Source organism: Protopterus annectens, chromosome 6.part0 (assembly GCF_019279795.1).
Source record: "Protopterus annectens isolate FY-2018-M chromosome 6.part0, PAN1.0, whole genome shotgun sequence".
NCBI lineage: Eukaryota > Metazoa > Chordata > Ceratodontiformes > Protopteridae > Protopterus > Protopterus annectens.
This window is the reverse complement of record NC_056737.1, coordinates 46,356,271-46,377,843: the sequence shown is the minus strand read 5'-3', so window position 1 is coordinate 46,377,843 and position 21,573 is coordinate 46,356,271. Positions and strand designations below refer to the sequence as shown.

General features: G+C 33.0%; 1 protein-coding gene across 1 annotated transcript in view; it reads left to right on the top strand.

Annotated features, from left to right (window-relative positions):
- The first annotated feature begins 778 nt into the window (after positions 1-778).
- LOC122803761 (extracellular calcium-sensing receptor-like) overlaps positions 779-21,573 on the top strand; it is a 158,203-nt gene continuing 137,408 nt past the window's right edge. Inside the window, exon 1 of the mRNA XM_044073452.1 lies at positions 779-1,026. Within this exon, the coding sequence (XP_043929387.1) occupies positions 779-1,026 (248 nt within the window). The remainder of the gene's footprint in view (positions 1,027-21,573) is intronic.

The following is a 21,573-nucleotide window of genomic DNA, read 5'->3' as shown; positions in this document are numbered from 1 at the left end:
ACATTGAATTAAAACAAGTTCCTCGTGGTTTGCGACTGTGGAAATGCCCTAATGATGCCGAAAATAATTTGGAATTTGTTAATGACTTGCATGTTTTGTTTGACCATATGGGGCTGGAATTGATGAAACTTATGGTCAAATACATTAAACAGACTATGGATTTTTTAGTTAAAGAACTTGATGAGAAGAACAACTTCATCCAAAGTGATTTACTGTTTGACATTTATCGGACTAATTATGACAACATTTTCACTAGTGTGGACAATGCTTGTACAAGTATATTTTATCGTAAAATCAATAAAATTAAGAGGGATATGATGGAATACTCAAAAGGGAAGGTGTATGCACTTTCCCTGGGTTACCAGAGTAACCATGGTGATGAGACCAATGAACAACCAGCAGATGGAGAGGAAGTGACGTCGAACCAGATGAATTATCAGGGGCAACGTATTCCAGCACAAGCATGCCCTTTAGACAATGGCATTCACCGGTCAGAGAGACTACGAGGGAAGGAACAGCAGGTACAGCAGATGGGAAATCACCAGAGAGATTATGTCACACAGGGGGCCAAGCCAAAAAACTCAAAATACTGCAATTAATAGTGGAAGAGTTAATGGACATGGCAATGGACATTTTTAATGAAGTAAGTCCTGTAGTAAATGCAGACAATAAATTACTGAGTGACAATGCTGAATTGTTTTGTAATGATGTATAAGATGTGGTCACCAGTGAGAATGAGACATTATATAATTTTATTGAACAGTTAAATGTGAATGAAATGTTAAATGGTGCTATTGGTGAAAGAATTAATGATAATTGTAATATGCACAATGAAAGTTTTATTATGAATTGTGACCCATTTAATGAAATGCTATATTGTATTGAACATGATGAAGATGTTGAACTTAGTATTCTGATAGATCAATGTAGAGATTTGGACTCAATTTTGTGTAGTTTTGATAAAGTGATGTCTCCTAAAAAGTTCGGTGAACCACAAGTGGTATTTAATACAGCATTGTCTTCAAAGTATACAATTATTCTAGTAAACGCATAGATTCTGTGCATGCAAATTTATTGGAAAAGGGCTTACATTTGTCCCGGGTAGGAGGGCTAATTTAGCTGATACATTAATAGATCTGAAAATGTATATTCGGAAATTAAATTTGAAAGTTTGGTTTGACAATATGAATTGTGACAACAGTGTTTGTAATGAAATTAAGTTAAAGAAGCCAAATGTATTTAATCCACCTGTTAGTAATTTGATAGAGATGTATGAAAAAATGTGTGAAAGGGATATAAGAAGAATTCACAAAGGCATATTGTCAATATAATACAAATTTGAGTAATGATGAGCAAGTACTTTTATTTGATTTAGCAAATGATAGGAACATTCAAATAATGAAACCAGATAAGGGTAATGGTATTGTAATTATGAATAGGAGTGATTACTCCAATGGTATGAACATATTGTTAATGGATGGTACATATGCAGAAAGTTCCATTAATGAGATTCATATTACTAATAAAAGAATAGACGTATTCTTGAAAACGTTGTTTCAGGGGCAAATAAGTAAAGATGAATATCAGTATATGAGAAATGAATACCCTATTAAATCTAATATTTTTGGAATACACAAGATTCATAAGGGTTTAAAAGATTTAAAATTTAGGCCTATAGTTGATGGCAAGCGCTCCAAAACATGTTTTATAAGCAAATATTTAGATGTCCAACTTCAGAAAGGGTTTAAGTTGTTCCCCTATATATGTAAGGATTCGTGACAATTTTTAGAAAATTTAAATAAAATTGAAATAGGGGAGGATATAATATTAGTTACCACTGATGTATGTAATCTTTTTTCTATGATACCCCATGAGCAGGGTTTAAGTTGGTTGAAATTCCAGCTTTTCAAAACCAGAATATATGAATAAGATCAAATGAATAAATTTATTACCCTGATGGAGGTGGTTTTAAGAAACAATTTTGTGTATTTTGAACGACAATACTACAGACAGATTACTGGTGTGGTGATGGGGGTGGCATGTGCCCCCCATTTTTGCCAACTATGTCATGTCTTATTGGGAGCAAGAGTTTGTAATGACAAGTGAATATTGGCAGTATATTATGTATTACACTAGATTTCTGGATGATGTTTTTTTAGTGTGGAAAGGGGTAGAGATCCAATTGAATAAATTCTTGGCTTGCATAAATATGACAGTAGAATTTTTAAATTTCACTCATACTTATAGTAAAACAAATATTTCATATTTAGATATGGACTTAAGAATAAGTACTGAAGCAAATCATATGACTTCAATAATTTATAGGAAATCCACGTTTTCAAATTCCTGTTTGGAATTTGGAAGTTGGCACCCGTACCATCAGAAAAAGTCCATTGTGATAGGACAATTGCTATGGGCAGCCAGGATGGTTACTAGAGAATGTGATTTTTTGGAGGAGGTGAAATTTATAATGGGAATGTTTGCCAAGAGGGGCTACCCTGAAACAATTTTGAACAATGTCAGAGAAGACGTTGTGAAAAAATGACAAGAGGGTATGTACCAACCATTATTGGGAGGTACAGGAAATGGATTAATGACAGTGTGCAAAAGAGATAAAGTATCAAGAGAAGGGGTAGGGTTAAGTTTTACTATGACATACAATTTGGATTCTGACAATGTGGTTGAGGCCATTAGGAATAAGTGGGAAATTTTACAATTTGATCAAATTGTGGCCCAAAAAGTGTGTAAAACATCAAAAATAGTGTATAAAAAGGACAGATCTTTTAAAAACATTTTAGAAAGCTCCCATAGAAGCAGACCAGTTAATAGAAAATTAGGTAACTTTAAGTGTGGTATGTGTTCTCATTGCCCCTATATTTTAGTAACAAGTGAATTTTATATTTTGAATGGAAGAAAAATATATTTTAGAGATCATTTTAAATATAATTAATTCATGTAGTAGTAATTTATATTGAAGAGTTTTGAAGAGTTTTGCTGTTTTTGTTATTACTAACCTGTGTACTAATTGTTTTATTTTTATGTATGTTGATTTTTCCGTATGTATTTTTACTTCTGTGGAGCTTTTCTCCTCGGGCCTCTACTGAAAATGGAAATATCTCCAGCTAGACTAGCCCGGTCAACAAATGTAAAATAAATTTTACATTTAGGTTTTCAATCAGTTTTTCTTTCCTATTCCATCTTCAGATTCTCTCTTAGTGTTTACCTCATGCTTTCTCAGATAAAAAATTAAAAAGGGAATTGTTTGCATTTCTCTATTGATAAAGGTAACACACCTTATACGTTTTCATGGACAGCAGTTAATTCTTCAGAAGCTCCTACGTTCCAATATCCTGTTTAATTAGTACTGTCTGTCCTTGTGTTACCTTTGTTCATTGTGTCTGTTTTTTTCTGTATGAAATGTTGCACCTTCCCTCTTTATTTTTAATAGTATCTGTTACTTCCTCTGCAAATGCAGAAATTGCTGGATCAGCCTGTCAGCTTAAAAGCTTCAGTCTCGATAGTTTCAGCAAAAAAGGAGACATTAATATTGGAGGGATTTTTTCACTTCAAGTGGGAGAACCTCTCTATGTGATTCCTTTTACTGAGCTACACAATACAGCTCTGTGCAAAATGTAAGAAAATACTTATTTTACGATGATGACATATATTGGCATGGTGATTGTGACAGATACAAGCTTTAATATTTATAGTTATATTTTAGTAAACAAAACTTCTGTAAGAATAAAATAATGCAGCATTTCTGCTAGTAAGTAAAAAGTCTAGGAGTTACTACTTGAATAAAGATTATGCAGCCAGTGTTTCTTAAATATAGAAGTTGTTTAGCAATATCATGTAAAAAAACAAGCAATATGTTTAAACTCAAAACTTTCTGATAAAGTGCAAATCAGTTGTTTAACAAACTTACTAAGTTTTATTTTTGGTACACGTAGAATTAAAGGCAAGAAACCAAAGTTATAGCTTTGGCATTAACCCATATTATCTAGAATCCAAATTCAGTCAGCCTGCCAACTGTTACAATGACTCAGGTGTTATCTGGGTTGTCACTGAGAATATTTACTTTCCCTCTTCTGTGTTACTCAGTGCCCACAGAAATACCTAACACATTGTATGTATGTAGACAGAATATTTATTTATGGAATACATATACCAATTTATTGATTTGTTACTTACACTTTGCAAATATCAACTTCATATTACTTTGATTATCACATGCTTATATTTAAAACACAAAATGATTAAAAAATCAATAGGCTAAAACTTTTGCAGACTTTTAGCAAAGTGTTCTTTTTTGAAAGTGGCCAGTGCTTGGAATTTGTATGACTGTTTATTAAAATGTTCTAAGCCTTCCTTGGGGTTTGGCTTTGTCATATATTTGGGAATTGTCTTGTTCTTGAGTAGTGGTTTATAATATTATTTTTATCTGGCTTCTGTGTGTGGCCAGTCCCTAGTTCATAATGTAGTCAAGGAACTTTATTTCATATTCCTGTTGCACAACTATCTTGTATTATGAGATATCCTCCTTAGATAAGAACTGAAACTATAGTCAGTACCACAGTATCTCACACCACAGTGTTCCACTGAGCCAGACATATTTCTTTTACTTGTTGGAATTTTATGATTTCTGTAAAGCTGATGAGGCTTTAGGATGCTACTAGTTAAAAAATGTGAAAGAGACTTACCTGTCATGCTGTCCCAGGAAGGTGTATTCAATTGCCAAAAAAAAAAACTCATTTTTTTTCTGACTAGGTATGGATGTTGTGCATTTGATGAACATGAATTGCTAAGACTGATGCCAGAAATAATCTTACAGACAGAAATAAAAACAACTTTTCACATGGCAAATTTCTATATAGAGGTGACAGGAACAGTAAAGACTTTAGCAGTTTTGTGTTTAGAACATGGCAGACATCTGACTCTGGTTTAGAAAATTTAGGATTGTGAATCTTGAAGTACTTCTCTAGGCATAATTCACATTTCTATTATCCTAGATGGCATTATAAATGTATCAGTGGAATTATTTTCCTACGAGCAATGTTTTCATTTAAGCAGAAGATACAATGACTGAAATGTAGGCATCAGTGATCACTCAGTATATTCATAAAGTATATTTACTATTTTGTGTTTTACATACACTGGCGTTGCTAAGAGGGCCATGGTGTCTGTATACATTTTGACATTGTTAGCATTTAGAATGTGTTTGTTTAGGAATATGCCAAGAAAATCATTGAATATTGATACTGAAGCTGATTCATAAATTATGCTTCCTGTACTTTAACTAGTGTGGAAAAATGGAAGGCAAATTAAAAGAGAGACCCTAGATGCATGCATTTATTTATAAATGTATTAAACACCCCAATTTTGTACAACTATTACAGGTACAAAGGCTCAGAAAGAATATTTAAAGCTTTTGATTTCCTGAAGAAGCAGATTTAGTTCAGAAACTAAATTGTATGCAGAATGACCAAGCATTTAAATCAAAGAATTGTTGGTCTAGGACTTGTGAATAAGTAATCCATTTACTAAAGGGTACAGGTTTTAGCCATAGTTGATTTGTACATATTCTGTTTTTTGTTCATCCACAAGGTCATTCAAGTCTAAAAAAACATCCATATGTGTTTGTATGTGTATGGTAAGCATTAACAACTAGTTTCTGTTTTATTTATTTTTCATAGAATGTTTGTCTCATAGTGATAGGAAAAAAGTCCCTATATTAGTTTTATTCTGTTTGACAGTACATAGTTTAAATAACTGCTCTAGAGTAGAAATGAAAAACTGCAAGAAAGGGCAAAAATTAAAACATTTGCTCATTGAAAGCATTGTTATTTCCATTGCATCATAAACTATATTTATTTTATTTATTTATATACACTTTGTTGACAAGGTTAGCCCTACCTGGGGGAATGGGACCCAGGATGTTTAGTGGTCACACAAAAATAAAATACAGTGAAATAAATGCATATGGATATACTCTGAGCTGTAAAATGTTATTTATAGGATTCTATTATAACTAGAATTAAATATCTACAAGCTAGTATAAAAAAGAACGCATAACAAAAACCTTAAAATACAGACAGTTCCTTTTTTTCTTATAAGGAAGGTATGTACACCTATACACCTACAGACTAAATGCAGCAATTTTGAAATCATACTCACGGTCAATTGAATAATTCATTTGTTTGCAAAAAAAAAGGAAAGAAAGTAAGTACAACCTCAGAATCATATTGTTTCCTGAAGTGTGAGGGCAAACCCCCAGATAGAACGTGCAGGTTGAAAAACTCTTCATTTTACAGTTATGGTTCATTTTATGTTAGATGATTTAATATTTCTGTTCTGCTCCATAAGTTAGGAAATTAAAATGTGCACTTTGCCTTGAATAGAAGAAACAAGGCCTCAGTAAAATAAGCTAATATCTGTATTCTTATGTATGACCGAAAATCTTGACTTATTATATATAGACTGAATAAGATTTTAAGCAGTGTAAGTCAATGATTCATACATTCATAAATTCATAGGTGTATACCAGATTAACTATCACTAGGGTCCTTATAAGCCTAGACATGCAACCCAAATGTGACCCACAAATTTGATTTATATAGTGTGTGATTTACTTGCCACCTCTGTCCCTCAGAGACATAGGCATCAGACTAGGAGTGAATTTCCAATTACCCATTCATTGGTCTAAGTTGTGCTTAAAAAGGGATAGGGAGGAACTCTGCTTCACATGGATGGGGAGTCTGTTCCAGAGAATGGGAATTCTCTGAGAAACATATCTGTGTCTCCAACATGTCCTATTTAGGTCTTTTAATCTAGTAATTTTGATGTTATTTGCTTTGTGGATGTACAAAAGGTTTATCAAAACAGGGTCCAGTGATGCCTTGTATTCCAGACAAAGATCATATCTCAGAAGTCTGTGTGATACTGAGTAAAGAGACAGGACTTTCAGTTGATCAGAGTAGGACATTGTGTTTACTGCCTATATTCTTCTTGTAAGGAACCTTTGTTGACATTCCAGTTGCTGCATGGGTTTGATCAAGAATATACTGCAGGGGACATTATACTCTATGATGGGTCTGATGAGGGCTGAGTGCAGTGATATGATGACCTGTCTCAACCTAGATGGTATGTCCTTGCTTATAGGTTGAGCAACATAGAAGGAACTTCTTACTACCTTGGACAAATGTTGGTTGAAGGCTATGTTGCTATCTATCATGTTTAATTGCAAAACAGTTGGCATTATTAATTTCTTACAATACAGCTCTAATTCCACATTTATTGCACTACATACTTTATTGTATATACTTCCATGCAGTTAATGCTTTACCCTTTCTTGCTTATTTCTCTACAGTTAGTATAACACATCCATAATCACCACAGTCATGGTGCAACCTGGCCAGGCGCCCAGTGTGTGACTCAACATTGTGAGCCCTCTCTTCTGCAACTGTTGGGAGAGAAGCACACCATTATGCATACCAGTTTTGAAGACATTCAGATTAGATATTGATGAAACAGAGGTAAAATTACATACATACTTGTATGGCATTTCCTGCCCGAGCTTCTTGGACCCCGTTGCCCAAGAGTTCACCCTTTCTTCATTTCAGGTCATCATGGTGGTGATGACACTGCTCACCTGTGTGGGGAATACCAGTAACACTGGTGGGTTCTCTGGCCAGCCGGTCCCAGGCTTCCGCCTTACACTCTGAGCCCTGAAAATCTCCCTGCAGCAGCCAGTCTTCATGGTTTTTAACTAGGAGTCCAACCATGACCTTGGACTCCAGAATGCCCCAACACTGCACCCAAAAGTGTGAACCTTCAACAACACGAGCCATAGCACCCATCAGAGGAAGATCTCCAATGGATTCTGCTGTATTCCTGCCTGTTGGACTTAATATAAGCTGTTTTCTACCTTTAACCATCATTGGGCAACATACAAAAAAAGCACAGCGTCACTTAGCACCGTACAAACCAATGCAGCTGAGCTGAGAAGTGCAAAAATTAGCAGAACCGTAGTCTTAGTGGAGCTTAGAAGCATACAAACCAGGCATTTAGCAAGTCTTAGCAGGTCTCAGCAGAACTTAGCAGAGCACAGTGGGGCCATATATTAAATTAGTCTACAAAATTTGTATATTAATATTAAATATTAATTTCCCTTCCATGTATTCAAACCCTGGACCTACTGCATTGAAACCATTTAGCTATGTGGATATGAAGAAATCTGCTATACCTTCACATATACCACTGAACTACATATAAGCAGTGCTGAGCTCTGCACCTCACTGTGCAAACACGTTTAGATACACTTATACATCACATTTAAATAAATAATTAATGGCATCCAGTTTCTATATTTAGATGTCTGGTAGGTGTTTGCTGTCTTATCTGTGGGTGCCACTTAGCATTGCTGTGTCTGCGCAATGAAAAATGCTTTTTAAAATAAATAAATAAATAATAATAAAATACTACCACAGTGCAGAGAGTCTCTTACACCTCTGTGGACACAGTTATCACTACACCACTCCCTTCCCTGATTCAATAACCATGTTCCTTGGCTCTCCCTTGGCAACATGCCATCATTAATATGCATGGCATGCTGCTGAAAGGGAACCATGTACACAGACATAGTAACATTCCATGTAGGTGCTACACTGTGCCTACACGGATTTTATTAAATCCTGGGGAACAATTTAAAAAGGAAAGAAGCTCATTAATTGCCAGAGTAAAATTAACTGCAAATACCGTCCATCTTCCACTTTTTTCAGTCATTTCTTATAGCAAACGATTCACCACAACATAAACACAGAAAATACAGTCTTTTATTACCAACTGCCTTAGCTTACTTGTTTTATTTCAACAAACACAAAGCTGGTCTGTTTCATGTTGATGCTAGGGTTTGAGCATTAAGCTGTCACACTCCTTTATTCATCACCCCTGGAGCTGAACATTTAAATAACCCACCCTGTCACCAAAGTTACACTTAACTGAACCATTTAACACCGTACAGTAATCTATTCAACCAACCAATAACACACTAAAGTACTTAACAGACTCTAGTACATTCACTGTCCGATTCAATTAGAGAAATCAAATTGCTAATCATAATAGAAACTCTAACTATACCTTGTCTTGTTTTGTTCTTAGCCCACATTATTACCGCTCACCCTCTCATGCACATCGTCCAATCATTCTAACACACTAACTCCATAAAATCACAGCTATCACACAAGACCAAGACCTAAAAGTGCTACCAAAATATAAAAATACTGCATCAGCCACAACCCTAACAACACTGCTCAATCTCAGTCTCCACTGAGGTTTTGTACCAAGTGAATGAAGAACAACTGCAGTCATTCTGCTGCGTAAAGGAGGCCCTTCCACAGACCCAGGCAGTTACAGACCCATATGTCTCGCCAGCCTCATATGGAAAGAAATAGAAAGACTTATCATGGAATTAATCAGTCAGGACATAGGGAACCTCAAACATTACTTCCATCTCAGTTTGGGTTTGTCAAGGGCTCTACTGAATGACCCTAATGGAACAATCTAATGGTGCCCTTATAGTATTCACTTATGTCACATTAAAGCCTGTGGTATCCAAAATAAAATAATGGATCTACACATCTAAGTTTCACTATATATTCCAGACATAACTACAAGTTCAGAACCATGGTTAAAATCCTGCACAAAAATGGGATTTCAGAACTTGTATAAGACAAACACATCCACATATACAACCATTTGATGTACAAGTTATGAATATTCATATTTTTCTGATATTAAATGATATGAACAGTAAACTGAATATGATCTCATTTTTCATGCACTGTGAAAAAATTATGCAGGGGTTGAGTTATTGAGAAATGTTTGCAAAAATGTATTCTTATCAACAAGTGTTTGCAAAAATGTATTAAAAATAAGAAATATATTCCATAATTCTGCTAATAATGCAAAAATGGAGTGTGTTAGTATCACACTGGGAGATCTATGCAATCAGGAGAGTATTTAAAATGACAGCAAAACATGGAAATGTCATGAGCACACCCTCTGATACACTTGTTTGGTAAAACAGTTACACATATTGGGAGCAATTTAATTTCTGAATAAATATAATAAAAGCTGTATGACCTACAGGTAAGCAAATGCTGCTTTCTGATACTCAACATTAAGACACACAACTTTCCAGTTGATACTAGCCATCTAACAAACTTAGTTCTGCAGATTAATATAATTATTTTGAAATAATGTGAACATACTATACACATAATTTGTATATTCTGTGCAATATCACCAACCAACAAGGTATTAGCTGGTTTTCACTTCACTTGCAAGCTCTCAGACATGTGAACAAATTTCTCACTTGTATCTTGGGTTTATCATGCATGCATGTTAATTGTAATTTATAACCCTTTGTTAATCATAATACAAGTGATCAAGGGCCTGCTCTCTTATGCTACAGGTAAGATATGGGTCGTATTATTGCTTTTATGCAGACCAGGAGTGTCACACATGTGGAAATGTATGCTAGTGTGCAGCAGGCATATTATTGCACATTTACTCCTCAAGGCTGTTGATTTTAACCAGCTATTACCAAAATATTGTTTCTGTCTCCCATCTTCTTCTCCTGCACAGTCTTTAATACTCCATTGTAACTGGAAAGCAGGCTCCTGTTACTAATTTCTGAGGGACTGTGAGGCCTTTTCAGTGAAGGGTTGCATCCTGGAGCACTAGTAGGGGATACAGGGGAGGATACAGTTATGAAACTGGCAGCTACTTATTTTTGCCCCCCCCCATGTTGCTGCTGGACATCAGCTCACTATGTGACCTCCTCAATATCCCCTACCTCCACTCCTCATACTATCCCCTGAGTGTGGCCTCAATGAAAGCATCAAAAGAGTATGGGGAAACTTGCTAATAAGGGGCGAGCTCACACACCTAGTACTACCCTCCATGTGACGCTCTCTTGACAGGGTGGGACGGAGATTGAAAATCAATCTAGAGGGTGGGGGAAAGGGGGTGTTCATCTGCAAAGTCATATTGTGTGCTATACAAAGCATTTGCCTTTAAGACTTACCTCCCACATATATGCAAGGCTTACGTTAAGTATGTGCGGGTAATGGTTCTGTATGGGGAGGAAACCCCACTAGTTCTTGCCAACTCACCTCTAACAGTAACAACTCTACATCCCTACTCCTGCCCCAGGAAAAGATGAGAAAAGCCGTGTTATTTCTTTCTACCTGGCCAGCTTCCGGAGTTACCCAAGGCACTAATCAAACTTGGATCCCCTAGCCTGCAATTAGGGACTTATCGCTCTATGCCAATGGATTTGAAGGATCAATTTAATCAAGATACAGAATGCATGTCTGAACAAAATAAGTAAAACATAAAAAGGTAAACAAAATTAGTTCAGTTATTAGCAATTTCAAAAGGACCACAGGCAAACCAATAATAGTACAAAGAAGCAGGATAAATATGAAAAAATAGACATGTATTGTTGCCTTGCCTTCAATTGGTGATGTGGACCACTTAGTAGGCAAGAATATGTATCATATAAAACTGCTCATTTGCTTTCTGTCCATTTCCTAGAAGTCACCTTCTGTTGGTGATGTTGCTAAACAGGCACTGCTCCCCTACAATGCGCTGGCCATACCAAACATATGATGGGTGATGCAACCGAGTTTCCTGCAGTCACCCAAATTAGTAACAACAGAGGGGTATGCAAAGGATACTCTGTATAAGTAGGACCTGACTGATCAAAAGCCAGACTCCTCCCAGTTTCTATATACCATGACCCACCTTCATAATGTTTTAGCACATACTTCACTCGTTGGCCACATGAAACAAAACCAAACAAGTACCACATTTCTTTGAGCACAAACCATTCCCTGTCTAAAGCATAGCACAGGAGCATCACTTCACTCTGAACCTTTCATTCTGCAGATACTCTTCACTTAAAAATGCACTTCCATCTTTATCCTTCTGCACAAGTAAAATTCTGAACCTCACAGTCCTGAAATTTCAGTCCCTCAGGCTTGATCACAGAGCATCTAGTGGCTTGGACATTACCTGTCCTTCTGCTTCATGATTATTTACTAATTTCTTTATTACAATAATTCCATTTTCTTCAAACTCTGCAGCTGATGCTTCTTTCCATGTAATAGGAATGAATGCTTCTCATTTAAAAGTGCAACGTGTAGTGAAATAATTTTAATATTTTGGCTACTTAACTCTGAGGAATGGCTCTGTTATGAACACACATAAAAATGAGTTATATCTCCACATGATTTCATTTCCTTGTGCTAGCGTGCATTTTAAAGCACGTTGGATATTTATGTGAAAAAATAAAAATATTACAAAATCCTTAACTTCATAGCCATGTAATTTTTTTTTCAAAACAGGTTTATTGTTTTAACATATAAGAGAAATATCATAACAATTTTATACAAGTAATTAAAAATAGGTATTATTATAATATTCAACAAAACAACTAAAGTATTTACAAAGACATCCACTACAATCAGATCAATTAATTAAACTAAAATACCATGCTATTGAAATTAAATTTTTTTTAACAAATTTTGTAAATTATCCCATACAATATAATAAGATGTTTTTCTATTTGTTCTTGTCCTAATTGTGTTTATTTCCATATGGCACACTATATTCATAACATTTTTAAATTCATTGAATGAAGGAGGTGTATCTGAAATCCAATTTCTAGTTATTATTTTCCTAGCCACTGCTAGAATAGACCATAACAAGGGAAGCTTAACGTTTTTACCACTTTGAGGTACAGGTGTGTTGAATAATATAAGAGATTTAGAAATAATGAAATTATCTGTAAAAAGAGCCTGCAAAAATTCATTAATTGACTTCCAGTATTCTTTCAATTTTATACAGTCATAAAACATATGAGCCCAGTCAGCATTAATTTCTACATTACATCTCTTACATAAATTATCTTTATTATTTATTTTATTCATCATCAAAAGTGTATAAAAAGATCTATGTAAAAATTTCCATGTATAAAGTCTCCAGACAATGGAAGACGTAGTTCTATAAGCAGATTCCAATATATATTGTTTATCTTGTTGATTTGGTGGGTCCCCATTAATAGAAGTGAAATAATTCCAGTATGAATCTACACTGTAAAAGTTTCTTGTCTGATAATTTTATGTATGTATGAAAGTTTACCTTTATCAGAAACTTTATGTTGTAAATTTAATATCAAGTAATCAATCAGTGTTGGAATAGATTCTTTAACTGTTATAGACATTAGATCTATTTTATTAATGAGATGTTGTCTAAAGGTCTGAACCTCTAACCAGCAAGTTTCTCTTAGATCAAATTCTTGTTTTAAGAAATCTAGATTTTTAACTTTATTATCAGATATCAACTGATACCAGTACTTTAGATCATTATCTATAGTTAAATGAGTTCCTTCAGAAGTAGATGACAAAAGCATACCCTGAGTATACATTATAGGAATACAATAAAATTCCATTCCCTATACTTAGGGTGCATGAATATAAAGTTACGATAACTAATAATAATATTTAATGGGTAACAAACCATATGTTTAGGTGTAATAGGTGAAGAACAAAATTCCTTTAGTAACCATAACATGGAGTTATTTACAATCATATTTTTATGTGTTAAGGAGATTTTCATGAAGTGCATACTAATTAGCTTCCAATAATCTTTCCATTTTGTGACATATGACTGATCTATTAATAAAGTAATAACTTTTACAATAGAAGAGATAGTATATAAATTAAAGTCTGGAAAAGAAATACCCCTTGAGACCAGCTATTAGTATGTTTCTTTAATGCAATCCTAGGTCTATTAGGTGCCCATAGGAAATTTAACATTAGTGTATTCAGTTTCTTGATAATTATTTTTGTAGGTGGAAGTATTATTGATTGTATTAAGTATAAAATCTTGGGGAATATTATCATTTTAATAATTGTAAGTCTCTCCTCCATAGTAAAAAACATATTATTCCAGGTATTAAAAAGATTTTGTATATTAAGAAAACAGGTATTATAATTATTATATATAATAGATTTAATATCTTTAGATAGTATTATACCTAAATAAGTTATCTGACCTGAATTGGGTACATATTTAGTAAAATCACTAATGAGAATATTTTTTCGTGTATATATAGGTAGTATTTTAGTTTTTTCTTCATTGAATATTAAACCAGAAATACTTTTAAAATTCGTCATTTTATCAAATAGAGACTGCATAGAAGAATTAGATCCTGCTGATGTAATTAGAACATCATCTGCAAAAAGTTGAATTTTGGATGTTGTATTTTCATCTATTTCAAAACCCTCTATGTCAGTACTGTTTCTGATCAAATTAGCCCAAGGCTCCATTACTAAAGTGAATAATAGTGGAGAAAGTGGTCATCCTTGTTTTGTACCTTTAAGAATGGGTATTTTTTGTGAAACATATGTTCCTACCTTAATATAAGCCAACGTTCCTTTGTATAAATGCTCAATTAGATTTACAAATGCATCTGAGAAGTTTGCGCACTTCATTAAGGTAAACAGATAGTCCCAACTTACTGAATCAAATGCTGAACTTATATCAAGACTAATAAGTGTTAAATCTTTCTTTTTCCTATTTGCAAAATCTATTAATGTTAAAGTTCTTCTTATATTATCAAAAGTATTTCTATTTACAATGAAGCCCGTCTGATCTATATCTATAATGCCGGGAATGATTGTCTTCAATCTATCAGCAAAGATACTCATAAACATTTTATAATCAACATTAAGTAATGAGATGGGCCGATATGAAGTACATCTAGTTGGATCTTTATTAGGTTTTAAAATTGGCGAAATAAATGTATATTGCCAAGATGGGGGGTTATTAACTCAGTTTGGGCCAAAATAAAACCCTTATGTATTAATGAATATGTACTTTTAGAAAGGATTTTATATATCTCTGGTATAATACCATCATTACCCGGTGCTTTGTTTGATTTAAGCTTATTTATTTGTGTAATAACTTCTGTATATGAAATACTCTTGTCCAATAGTTTAATCTGTTGTTTATTAAGCTTTTTATTCATGTTTGTGGTTATAAACTCCTTTATTTTATCTTTAGGTTCCATGTTAATGTTATTATGGTTAATTTTGTGAAAGTGATTTCTAAATTCATCTAGTATTTCTGTTATACTAGAAACATTCTTCTTTTTCCTTAGAGAAAAGATTTCCTTGATATGGTTTTGTTTATTCAATCTTTTTGTTTTATTTTTAAGTCTATGTAAGTATTTGGGGCTTATTGAATAAGACAAAACTTGTATTTCTAAAGTTATTTTAACTTTATGAGTTAAAATTTCTTTGTATTTCTCATTTAGTTTGTTTATTTCTTCAATAACTTTCTTGTCCATAATATTTTCTTTATTATTATGTTTATAAGAGTCTAATTTACTTTGAATATCTAACAATTCCTTATCCCAAGATATCCTTTTATTATTATACCATCTGATACTTTGTCCATATAGATATGATTTTAAGGCATCCCAAACATAAACAATGGAGACTTCAGGAGTATTATTTATGTCTAAAAAATGTTTTACTTCTGAAAGTATATATTCTTTATAGTCTTTTAGTTGAGTTAAGTATGCTGGTATCCTTTTGATCTGAACATTATGAGTATTTTTATCATGAATTCAAAAACAATTGAATTATGACCAGATATAGGACATGAAATGATTTTGGAATTAATTAAATCTGTTACCATCTGGTTAGAAATAAAGACCCTATCTATTTTTGAATAAGTTTTGTATCTGTTAGAAAAAAGGTGTATGGTAATGACTTTGAATCTATCTGATTATTAATATCATTCAAATGATAAGAATTAGCAAAATCATTTAAATGTTTTGCATTAGATGTAATTCTTCTTTTCCCTATAGTGGTAGTATCACTTTCATGTAGTATACAATTAAAGTCACCAGCTAAAATAATATCTCCTATAGAGAATGATATGATCTTATCAAGATGATGTTTCACTGTATTAATACCAATTCCAGGTATCCAATATACATTAATTAAAGTGTAAGTCTTCCCATTAATTTGTATTGTAACCATACAAAACATTCCTTTGTCATCCTGATAAGACTTAATGGTTTTAGGAATGGGCATACTTTTATTCCATAAAATAGCCACTCCTCTTTTTTCTGAGTGTGCTCTGAACTAACCAATACTGTATATTTGTTTGTGGCTAGTTTATCAATATCAAAAGATGGGTTTCTTGCAGGAAGACTAAGTTGGCCTTATGTAAATTAATGTATCTTATTAGGCTTGCCCTTTTACATGGATTATTCAATCCATTAATGTTTAAAGAAATTCCTTTTAAAGATGTCATTTGGCATTTTTAAAACTTAAGAATCTTATGATCAAAATAACAAATAACAAGATAAGTAATGTTACATCTCCTCCTTTAGGTGTACCTTTAAATATAGCTGTATTTATTGAATCTCTTATGGGATTTCGTATAGGATTCAATTTTGTTTGTAGTGACAATGAATGTACAAAATATATTGTGGATGTCAAAACTATATACAAATAACAATGAACAAGTGAAAATAATGTAAGGATTAAACCTTGCATCCAGCCTGGAGTTATAAACTCCAACTTAGAGTAGTATTTACCACTCAAGTTAACCCCCTACCCTAAGCAGCAGTACCTCAGCTACCACCTTATCAATTTAATACTAGTTATATTTAACTGAGGTTAACAGTTTTCAATTCAATTATCTAGCAAGACAAGACTACACATTTGGTAAAACAGCATTATATAAACTAAAATAAACCTTTTTTTTTTTTTTTTTTTTTTAAAAACTGTTCATACTACTATATACATCCATGTAATATAAAACACTTGTATTCAAATAGCATTCAAATAATCTTGATGTTAGAAATCAAGAGGAGAGAAAAATAAGTTCTAACATTCATTTAAATCAAAAACTTTGGCTAATATGATTCAGACATTACATATATTAAGATGCATCTATTTTCTGTCATGTAAATGCAATTAACAGCTTCCAAAAAAAACCTTGAATTGCTTGTATATGAGCATTTACTCAAACTCATTATTGTCAATAAAATAAAGTATTGTATTCATAGAAATTGTTATAAATCATACTGCATAGTTATGCAGATTCTCAGAAATACTTATATATACATACACACACACACACACACACACACACACACACACACACACACACATATATATATGTATATATATCTATATACACACACACACACACACACACATATATATATATATCTATATATATATATACACATACACACACACACACATACACACACACACACATATATATATATATATATATATATATATATATATATATATATATATATATATACATACACACACACACACACACACACACATATACATATACATATATATATATATATATATATATATATATATATATACATATGCACACACACACACACACACACACACACACACACACACACACACACACACACATATATATATATATATATATATATATATATATATATATATATATATATATATATATATCTGATCTCACTGAGTTATGTCCTTACTGAGCACTATCTTACTTGCTTGTCTGCTTTATACAAAATAATGCACAACAAACACATTTTAGTAACCAGATTTTACAACCATGCTATACTACTGCTTTAAAATATATCACATGACAATTTCTTCCAGTATATAGTTATAAACTTATTTATGCTTGTCAATCAGATGAATTAAATGAGTTATAGTAATGTATATGTTTGGAACATAAGTTTTTAATACAGATTATTAAGCTGCTGTTAAGTAGATTTTCAAAAACACTTGAATAAATGTTTCATTTTCTATGCCTTCTAAAATAAGACATTTACTTACTACAAGAAACTGTATCATTTAAACTCATTATAACTGACATATTTTATGAATTATAACATAGATATTTAAGTAATTATATAAAATAACTCACATTTAGATGTTAAAGAGTTCATTTTCCTTCACATAGTCGCATTTGTATCATTTCTATTTCCTGGTAGAGTGTCATTGCTGAATCTGTGATGTGTCAGTGTGATATCTAGGTCAAAGGTGAGACTAGCTGCTTTCAGCTTCTCTGTGAGAATTCTGAGAGTTGAAGCTTTTGAAGTAGCTCATGGACACTGTGCATGAAACAGCCCACATCCCAGATTGTCTCTCTTAACATTTTGGCGGGAAACTTATTAAAAACTAGTGACAAACATTCATTTAGCAGTGTAAATGCATCTAAACATGACAAAACCTTCACAATGTATTTTACAGATTATTACAGCCTCTATGTAAGTGAAATTAAGCCCAAAATTATTAATAAGTAATAAAACTCAATATTTTTGTCCCAACTCAATTTTTATGCACATCTTATTATTTACTGTGTCTATATGATCAAAAGCATTTCTATATATTAATAAAGAAAAGAAAAAGAGAGTAGAAAGTAAAAGTGTGTAAGGCAGAAATAAAAAAATGTAAGAGAAAGCTATAAGAAGTATATACAATGGAATATTACTTACTGTTTATATTAATAGAGTTAAAAATAAAACATATTATTTACTATTATTTAGTTCTAATTATTATTAGTTAAAGCATGACAGATTATTTACAAACAAGCATAAGCAGTGTAATCAAGAAAGTATAATTAGGAATAGCATTTGAAGAACATATAAACGTTTTACAAGGAATAAATATGTTATTATTCTATTAATCATATTTTCATTACTCTTCTCTCCCTGCCTTCCCCCACCCTTCACCCACTACATAATCTAAATAGAATGCCATTGTTTAAACAAAGAAAAGAAGAAAAGGAGAAGAAAAAAAAAGATAAAGAAAAAAATGTATCAAATTACTGACCTTACTTCTCCTTTTCAGAAAGAGAAACAAGTTGAATCACAACTTGCCATTAAATCTCCAGATATTTTGACTAGTTATGAAACAAAACATTTCTTTGCACACAGAGAATAACTTTGATTAAATCTTTTTCAAAATATTTGTTGCTTCTTGGAAATGCAGGAACTATATTTAAAAAGATTAATAATGAAATAAAATGATGAGAGAAAAAAAACCTAGAACAAATCATTTGTTTTTTAGTCTCTTCTTCTTCTCTGAAGTCTTCCACGAAGTTTCAGTTGCCAGTCTCTTTAATGAAGGACTAGCCCATTCCATTTCTTCTATTTTATCCAAAATCTTATTTTTTTGATAAACAGTAAAGCAGAGTCTAAGTCATCGAAATTTTAGGACCATCAGGAAGGAAGATTTTAAGCTTGGCAGGAAACAGAAGGTATGTTTTAAACTGTGCTTTTTAAGCTCCCTTATTAGTGGCAGAAAAACTTTTCTTTTAGCTATTACCATGGAAGAATAGTCATTGTCAAAACGCACAGTTGTCTCATTAATCTTAACAGGAGCTTTAGCCCAAGCAGATTTAAGAACCATCTCTTTATCAAAGATGCTAGAAATCTAACTATAACTGATCTAGGATAGTTTTGTTAGAGTTAGTATTAGCTATAGATCTATGTGCTCTTCGATACCAAAAGAGAATGCTTCTGGTAAGTCTAAAGTTTTAGGGAGCCATGTTGTTAAAAAGAAGTAATATTGTTACCTTCAATATTTTCTGGCAGTCCAAAAATCCTAATGTTATTGCCTAGATCTATTTTCCAGGTCATCCAGCTTTGTTTGTAAATGTGTATTTTGTTTCAGCAGAAACTCAATGTTGGTTTCCTCTTCTTGTATTCTATTTTCCATGTCATTCACAGCTTCTTCTATGCCTGTCATCTGGATCTTCTGTTGTTGCAGGTCTATATGTAACAAGTCTATTTGTTTTGTAGTTTTTTTCTATGAAGGTGTCTATTTTAGTATCCATTTTATCCATCTTAGCAGTAAGTTGCTGGATTATAATTATCGGAGACTGAAGTTCTTTCTTGATGCTGGAGTCTTGAGAATTTGTCTTACTGGAACTCATTTCAGACTGATAAACTGACAGGAAAATTTCCAAAGTGATTTCTGACAGGAATATTGTTAAGATTTCCTTTCTTTTTTAGATATAGTTCAAGAACTATATAAAACAAACATATTTAGAAAGAAAATTATTTCAAAAATTAATTTTTAAGTAATTAATTCCTGTCAGTGTAATGAAATTGGTGGAGCTGAAGAAATCTGCTGCTATCCTGTGTTCATCCTTGGCCACGCCCCCTAGCCATGTAATTTTTGAATGTTATCTGAATTCTGCTCTCTTCAAGATAATTATTCCCTTCCATTTCAAATGAAATGGCAAGTTAAAAACCAAATTTGTATGGTTGTTCTCAAATAAAAATATAGGAGCAGTACTAGGCAAGGGAACTTGGCAACCATAACATGCCTAGTCATATATACTTTTAAGCACACACACTTGACAGTTATTGCCTCCCTTTTCAAAAAATTAACAGTGCTCACCTCCCAAAGTGAATATGACTGGGTGAAAATCTGTATTCATCCATCAAATCATCAAGACTAGCCTGAAAGGTAGTCAAAGTGGTACTTATTCCATAGGCTGGGAATACACTGAGTTATGAACCTATCCCTCCAATGAGTCTTGTTTTTTGTTGGTATAGATTTAGGTCCCTAGTGCAGGTGTTTGCAGTGCCACTGGCTTTGTGAATAAATAGAAGGTCAAAAAGTGAGAGACAGGTCACCTCTGAGCAACCTGTAGGCTACTCAGTATAAGGAGAATCATGCTAATCTATTAAAGTATAAATATTAATAAACTTTATAACAAAATGAAGAGACTGCTAGCTCTTTGTAATATATATCCATAGTCCACTGTAACAAGGACTTAAACTGGATAAGAAAAACCCGCAAATATATAATCAAGAAGTATAAGGCCAGTTATTGTCTTAAAGCTTCCTCTGTGACAAAAGGCAATTACAAGGTGTACTTTGGCTGTGCTAGGAAAATTAGAAGCAACTCACAGAACTTCCCTGAGCTAATACTCAATGATACCACCTACTCAGATTCAAAATGTATCCTCAAGAGCTTGGCTAACAAAGTCAGCTTGAACTTCATTTCATTTATTCAAGCTGGAGACCCTTCCCTAATATCACTCTAGACGAGGTCCTGTCTGCCATGTCCAGAACCAGGAACACCAGTTCAGGCCCTGATAACATAACTGGTGTTTTCTAGTCATTACAAAGCAAAGCAGCCAGTCCCTACTAAACCTCCTTATCCAAACCCTCAGCAATGGTTATGTTCCTTAGGGTAATGAATGGCTATATGTTGCTATTGCATAAGGCTAACCTATTATTAACCCTGGTGACTATCATACAACTCAATGACCTCATCTTCAGGATCATGGAAGGCAGCCATACAGAGGTCCATAAATAACAACATGGACAACCTTCAGACCACAGATCCTGATCAGTTTGGTTTTGTGAAAGTATCTGGTAAACTTCTTTGAAAGTGTTACCAAAGCCCTAGAAGAGAGTCAGACCATCTATATTTCATACCT